We start from the raw sequence: 8,100 nt of genomic DNA, 5'->3' as shown, positions 1-8,100 counted from the left end.
ATAGTTGAGAAAATGTATTTTTAATTTATTTGTGTCATGTTTTCATAATGGTAGACTATGAATTACCAAGATAACGTCAGTTGGGTCACCAAAAAATGTGTATCTTGTAGGAGGCAGGATTGCAAATGGAAGAAGGGAAGAAGGAGCCTTTCTCTGAACTAAATCAAATACTTGAAGCACTAAAACACAAGGATCTGAAGCCTGGATTAGAGTAAGCTTTTACTTTCAAATATGATGTGAATATAAAGATTATTAATTAAAATTGAGCCCTTGCTTTTTATTTACATTTATTGATAAGGGGATAATTAATAACATCTGACATCAAAATTTTGGGTATTTCTAGCTGAGTTGGGGATATTGAAATACTACAGAATGACTTGGATGAATTGGTCATTTGAACAAGTTAATATTTGGCAAATGACATTTATTTATAAAAGTGCAAGGTAATATCATAATATTGCTGAGAACACAATAGTTTGACTGAGGATAGGACCTTGGTTTAAGAACGGATAATTTACTCAAGCCATTGAGACAGTATTTTTGTTGCTAGTAGTAAAGCTAATAGAATTTTAGTGTATTTGTAGACATGCTGATTACTGGTCAAAAGAGGTAATAATATCTGTATAAATCACTAGTTAGGCCTCACTTGGAATATTGTGTACAGTTTTGGTTTTCTTATTTAAGGAATGATATTGACTTATTAAAAAAAGGGCTCAGACTTTAGATGAGGATTACCAGGATGATTAATGAGAGGAAAGGATTATCTTATGGGAATAATCTTTTAATTTATTTTTTTTAAAGAAAAGAAGAGTAAGAAGTGATCTTATTTACTTTTTCTGGGGATCAATGAGATAAAGGCCTCTGATTTCTATGTGCTGTTTTCTGAAGACAATATATTTAAAGGACACAAGCTTAAGATTTGGGAAAACAGGCTAGGCTTCCTTAATGTTTCTAACAGGGTGATTGGCCTATAGAATGAGTTGTTGTCAGCAGTAGTGGAAACCAATACTACCAAAGGTTAAAAAGGGGGAATTGATACCCCAAAAATAAAAGAGTGGGTTTAAATTATTACTTTTTTTTTTAATAAAGAGTATTCAAGAACAGTTTTTACATATCCACTGGTCCTTTGTTGTCCATATATTATGTTAAATTGTGTCAGTCAACTGCATTATAACCACCAAAATGCCAGATGTTACATGTTCTGGCATGTGAAAGCATTAGAACTAGTGTGTGAAATGTACTTACAAGTTAGTGTTAATAAAGGTTATTTCTTACACTCTTTATTATTATGGGATTTTTTTATCACACAGTTTTTTTCAGTAGTAAAATTATGTGAATTTCAAACTTGCTATTCACTTGGTTGTTATAATTATGTAAATGAGCATTTAAAATTTTATCATTGAAAGAAATGTTTAGTTTCTGTGTCAATTTTTACCTTATGGTAGTAAGTTTGATGTATTTCATTAATTGAATTCCTTTTTGTGTGTGTGTGTGTGAAAATTTTGAGAATAGTTATAATATTTTACAAGGAAATCATAGAGTTGTACTTGAATCAAAGTGAAAGTTAACCAAAATGGTTTTATGATGATGTATACTATCTAGCTACATAATTTAAGTATCTTGGTAATATCTTCTCTCAAGATGGAAGGATTGACAGAAATACTCTTATTAGAAAGCCAACGGTGTCATGGAACAGATAAGTCCACTGCTAATACACCCCAATATAATAAGGGACACTAAGAGGACATTGATAAATGTAGTTTTCACACCAGTAATAATGGACATTGATAGGACGTTGATAAATGTAGTTTTCACGCCAGTAATAATGGACACTAAGAGGACATTGATAAATGTAGTTTTCACACCAATAATAAGGGACACTAAGAAGACATTGATAAATTTAGTTTTCACACCAGTAATAATGGACAGTAAGAGAACATTGATAAATGTAGTTTTCACACCAATAATAATGGACACTAAAAGGACATTGATAAATGTAGTTTTCACACCAATAATAAGGGACACTAAGAGGACATTGATAAATGTAGTTTTCACACCAGTAATAATGGACAGTAAGAGAACATTGATAAATGTAGTTTTCACACCAATAATAAGGGACACTAAAAGAACATTGATAAATGTAGTTTTCACACCAATAATAAGGGACACTAAAAGGATGTTGATAATTGTAGTTTCACACCAATGCTTGCTTACTTCTTCTATATAATAACCTTAATCCCAACTAGTTTGGGGTTGGGTGGTAATTTTTGGAACCCAAGAATTTTTACACCCAGGTGTCTGGCCCCGATGGCATCCATGTAGGACGAGCATTTTACACCCAGGTGGCTGGTCCAGATGGCATCCAAGTAGGACGAGCATTTTACACCCAGGTGGCTGGTCCAGATGGCATCCAAGTAGGACGAGCATTTTACACTCAGGTGGCTGGTCCAGATGGCATCCAAGTAGGACGAGCATTTTACACCCAGGTGGCTGGTCCAGATGGCATCCATGTAGGACAATCATGTTTAGCGATGGGGATTTGAACTCACAATTCTCAGTTTGTGAGTTGTGTACCTTAATTACCAGGCCATACAATTGCTATTCTACTAGTTCCAACCTTGGATGTTAAACAAAAGACTAAAGAGTGTGAAACCATAACCAATCAGCAGCATTAGTATTCAACAGAAGACTATCTGGCAGAAGAACAAAAAAACATGACTGATGATGTAATGAATATGTGAACAAAAGAAACATGACTGATGAAATAATGGAGATGTGAACAAAGAAACATGACTGATGACGTAATGGATATGTGAACAAAAGAAACATGACTGATGAAGTAATGGAGATGTGAACAAAAGAAACATGACTGATGAAGTAATTGAGATGTGAACAAAAGAAACATGACTAATAAAGTAATGGACATGTGAACAAAAGAAACATGACTGATAAAGTAATTGAGATGTGAACAAAAGAAATATGAGTGATGAAGTAATGGAGATGTGAACAAAAGAAACATGACTGATGAAGTAATGGATATGTGAACAAAAGAAACATGACTGATAAAGTAATGGATATGTGAACAAAAGAAACATAAATGATGAAGTAATGGAGATGTGAACAAAAGAAACATGACTGATGAAGTAATGGATATGTGAACAAAAGAAACATGTCTGATGAAGTAATGGATATGTGAACAAAAGAAACATGACTGTTAATAAGCAATTGCATCACCATGACTGATACCATCCAGCAAGCCCAGAAGAGATAGTTATAGTAGACTGTCTGGCACAAGAACAAAAGAAACATGACTGTTAATAAGCAATTGCATCACCATGAATGATACCATCCAGCAAGCCCAGAAGAGATAGTTACATTTTCCTGCAAATGGTATCAGTGGTGGAATAGGGAAAGATGAAAAGAATAACACTGTCTGAATCAATATCTTGTTTCATCTTTGATAAGAATTTTTTGTACGAAGAATCTGTCTCTGACGAAATTTAAGAATTTGTCCTCTATTTGTGTGCATAATATTTTGTAGTTGCTATTCAATACATTTGATGTATAATTGGAATTCAGAATGTTTGAACTTTTTATACACAGATAGTTTTTATAACAGAAGAAGTTTAGGCTGTAATAGAAAAATATTTTGTTTGTTTATGTGTTTGATTTGTGATTGAATTGAAATATTGTTTGAATGGAACTAATATATTTGTTATTTTTAAGGAGTCTTTTAATATATTTGTTTAATGTTTCTTAAACATTTTGCACTTATAAACAACTCTATATCGGCTGTACGTTTATTTTGTATTGGTATTATGTTACAGTAAAATAAATGGTTAATTTGAATTTGATTTGTATTTTTGTCAGTTTGATATTCTATACCACAATTTATTTTGTAGTTTCTGTTAATAGACTTAAAAATCAAGAGTAAAATTAACTAATTAAGAAACTGATTTCTTGCTTCATTGACACATTTGTAACTACAAAATCATTAGTTACAGTCACTTATTAGGTTTGTATTGTTAATCTTCTCTATAGATGGGCGTGTAGAAATAGAGACTTGTTGCAAGCTCAGCACAGTTCGCTGGAGTTTAAACTTCACCGACTTCGTTTCATTGAACTGTTACAACAAGGCACCGAAAAACAGCAAGATGCTGTTCAATATGCTCGGGAAAACTTTCAACACCTCGCAAGCTTTCACGAGAAAGGTGAAGTATCGGTTCTTGGTAATTGTTTGGTAATGAAGGTTTCCTTGAACTCCCCTGTCGTGTTCTGTCCATTGTTATCTAATGAATAACTGCTTAACATTCTAAAATGCATGAGAATCAAAAGATTTCACAATTTTCTGACAGAGAAAGACAGTCTGAACATTTTGTAGTTATGGGGAATTGTACTATTTAAATATGAGCTGGTTATAATAACAAAAATGATTTTTGTTTCAGAAGTTCAAGTTCTGATGGGTAGTCTTCTATACCTTCGTCAAGGGGTTCAAAACTCACCATACAGCTATCTTCTTGATCCCGTTCACTGGTCTGACATCTGTGAAATATTTACTAAAGATGCCTGTACCATGTTAGGACTGTCTGTGGAGAGTCCTCTTACAGTTTGGTGAATATACTACTTTCTAGTTTATTCTTCACTAAAGTTAGATGTTAAATATTTCATATATCTATACTATAACTTTGTAATTTGTATTAAAACTCAAATAGTGGGGAAAAAATATTTAAAATGTGTGATTCGGAGCAAAGAAATGTCACAAAATATATATAGCAGTGAAGACAGAGAAGTTATTTAAAAATTTCTATTTGACAAAAAATTAAAATTTGTATAATATTAAAATTTGAATTATAAACTACATTTTTACACCGTGTTTGTTGACATACAATGATAATAAAGTTGTTTGATTAAATTTTGAATGTAACTCTGTAACTAAAAAAACTACAACAAAGTTGTGACGTGCACACTTTGACCTATCCATGCTCAGAGGGTTAAGCTGTATTTTGGTATTTTTCAAGCATATACTTGTACAGACTGACGGACATAAAATAAATAATAAAAGAAATGGCATTAGGTGATGGTGTGGCTATTTAAAAAAGCCTTTATATAGTTAAGTTTATATAGTGAAGTTGAAAAAAGAGTTGTGTTTCAAGTGTAAGTGTTGTGTCAGAAAGTTAATGTAAAATATATCTCATTTTCACTCCTATCTGATAACATAAAGTAAGTCATCTTTAAAGAGGTAGTTTTTGGAAATGATGATTAACTTGGTCACTGAGGTTAATCAGTACATAAATATGCTAAATTTTGAAGTTTTCTCTACATTTTTGATGGTGTAATGAGATTTTTACAGGAAAGTCTCTCACTGACTGAGAGTCAGACATAAGAAAAATTGTGTCATAGTCAAACATGTAAACTTTCATAATCGAAATAAAACATCGAAGAATCGGATCAGACTATATCTGACGTTATCAACTGTTTTCTAATATTTGTCAGAACCATACATATTTATACATGTACGTCTAGTGTATTTTCCTATATTAACTTACACTTTTTAATTGTATTGCATCTATTCTAAGTAAAAGTGCCTTTATTTTTTAACATAACTTGCGCCAATAATGCCATTTCATGGAAATTGTCTTACTTTGTGTTTTAGCTTTTAAAACGAGGATTATGCCTTGTGGCATAATTAAGAGTGTATACTCGAGAGATGTAATTAGAATTTGTTTTGGTTGATGGTAGGTGTAAGGGGATATGCTTAAAAATTGTAATTAAATTTTGTTTTGATGCATGAGGAAGACATGTAAGAGGATATGCTTTAGATTCTTATTCATTGTTTGTCTCGATGGATGAAGAAGACGTGTAAAAGGATATGCTTACAACTCAAAATCAGTTTGTCTTGATGGATGAAGGGGGTGTGGAGGATATGCCCAGAAGTTGTAATCAAAGTTTATTTTGATTGTTACATTTCATCACATGGTAAACATTATCTTATTAATAATGATGACTACAGATCATCAAGAATGGAGTAAATAATTATGTTTTCATGAAAAAAACAAACAAACTTTTTCTCCATTTTTTTTGTACTTGTAGCATCAATGCTGGCTGTGTAGCTCTGCCAGCTCTCCTGAACATCCGACAAGTTATGCAGCAGAGGCAAGTAGCAGATGTGTGGAGCTCTAGGGACGAACTTCCTGTAAGTGTGTTGAAGTATCAGTTAAAAACTCACAGTGGGCATTGTCTAGATTCATTAATTATTATGTTCTGTAAGTATACCGATTAGTTAGTGATGATGATGAAATGATTAAGGTCAAATTTAATTGCATTAAACCACAATTAATGTTAGTACTCTAAACCTAAACTCTCATTTATGACAGTTACCTATTCTTGTCTCTAAATGATCGTAGATATTATGTAAGGTAGCTTTTAAAAACATATAGTGAAGTACATGTTTGTCTCTTTCTACTCCTGGTTTATACCGTGTACACATGGCTGTCATTTTACTTTCACCATTTATTAAACATACAATCTGGAGTTTTTTCAGTATATTTCTTGGTATAATCGTTGAAACTTGGTTCTGGGTCAAACCTATCAAGATGGATTAGATCTGAAAGGTCTTTAGGACTGTACTTTAATACATATTTTAAAATTCTTCATTTGAGAACTGTTGCATTTTAAAATGTGTATAATCATTCTTAGACACCCTGTATAATAAGTTCTTTATCTGTAGGCTAAGTTAGGTCATCAGGATTACTCAGATAATCTGTATAATAAGTTCTTTATCTGTAGGCTAAGTTAGGTCATCAGGATTACTCAGATGAGCTGTATAATAAGTTCTTTATCTGTAGGTTAAGTTAGGTCATCAGGATTACTCAGATAATCTGTATAATAAGTTCTTTATCTGTAGTTTAAGTTAGGTCATCAGGATTACTCAGATGAGCTGTATAATAAGAATCGAGGTCATAAGGGTTCAAACTTTTCCTAACCTATGTTTATAGGCAATATTTCTTGTCATCCATCGAAGTTTAATTGTAATGGAAGGTTGTTTGCCTGGTTAATACCAAGTGTCAAATAGTGGATACGAAAGTTTAGAACTTTAAAATCTTTACAGCACGCAAGGAAATACTTGACAGAGCATTTTGAAATACATATAGCTGATTGATACAAAATTTTCAAACCCAAGTCATATGAATAAAAAATTAACCCATTTTTTACCTTCTCACTCTGTGTTTTACTTCTTTCCAGATTGAGATAGATCTTGGCCAGAGTGGCAGGTTCCATTCCATCTTTGCTTGTCCTATCTTACGACAGCAAAGCTCGGAAAATAACCCTCCCATGAGGCTTGTTTGTGGACACGTCATCTCACGAGATGCATTACACAAGCTAGCAAATGGCAGCAAGTAAGTTCTGATCTCTTGCATGTGTTTAACATGTTTTTTATTCTTCACAGTTATACTTATTTTTTTAATTTTAAAAGCTTTACTTGATTGACTGGGTGTAGGTGGTGATTTAAGGTAATTAGAAAGAATAGGGTGGTCCTCATACTACCCTTATGGTCTCTTAGAATTGTGAATAAGAACTAAAAATAAATTCAAATTAATGAACAAAAGCAACACTTTAAAAAGAGGGAAAAAGAATTTGGGAAAGGTTGTTTAATCATAAAAAAAGATTCTATGTTTTTACACTGAATAGCAAATGAAGATTTTGTAATGGAGAAAAAAGTCTATCGTGGTATACATCAATACAGCCATTTGAAAAATAACCAGCATTCAAGTTTTAAAAAATATTTTTTAATGACTATTAACCCAGTTTTACTTTCTGTGTATTCAGTTTAGTTGAGTAACTAAACTTAAACCAGTCACTGTTTGTTTTTCTATGTTATTGTTGTATTACTAGTGATGCCTTACTAGTTGTAGGTTATGTTTCTTTGTATCTGTTTAGCCAGGAAAAGGAATAGTAACAATAATACAATAAGCAGAAAGGCCTTTGTAACAATAATAAAACCAGCAGAAGGGACTATGTAGAAATAGTAAAACCAGCAGAAAGGGCCTTGTAACAATAATAAAATCATCAGAAAGGGCCTTGTAACAATAATAAAATCAT

General features: G+C 32.2%; 1 protein-coding gene across 1 annotated transcript in view; it reads left to right on the top strand.

Moving 5' to 3' along the window:
* The window catches only part of LOC106462605 (protein RMD5 homolog A-like), a 21,761-nt gene that overhangs the window by 8,351 nt on the left and 5,310 nt on the right, over window positions 1-8,100 (top strand). The window contains exons 4-8 of the mRNA XM_013922548.2: window positions 111-211; window positions 4,042-4,211; window positions 4,446-4,611; window positions 6,091-6,193; window positions 7,243-7,397. Coding sequence (XP_013778002.1) covers window positions 111-211; window positions 4,042-4,211; window positions 4,446-4,611; window positions 6,091-6,193; window positions 7,243-7,397 — 695 coding nt within the window. The remainder of the gene's footprint in view (window positions 1-110; window positions 212-4,041; window positions 4,212-4,445; window positions 4,612-6,090; window positions 6,194-7,242; window positions 7,398-8,100) is intronic.

Source organism: Limulus polyphemus, unplaced genomic scaffold (genome assembly GCF_000517525.1).
Source record: "Limulus polyphemus unplaced genomic scaffold, Limulus_polyphemus-2.1.2 Scaffold1205, whole genome shotgun sequence".
NCBI classification, from domain to species: Eukaryota; Metazoa; Arthropoda; class Merostomata; order Xiphosura; family Limulidae; genus Limulus; species Limulus polyphemus.
The sequence above is the reverse complement of the archived record's forward strand: the minus strand, read 5'-3'. Positions and strand labels throughout refer to the sequence as shown.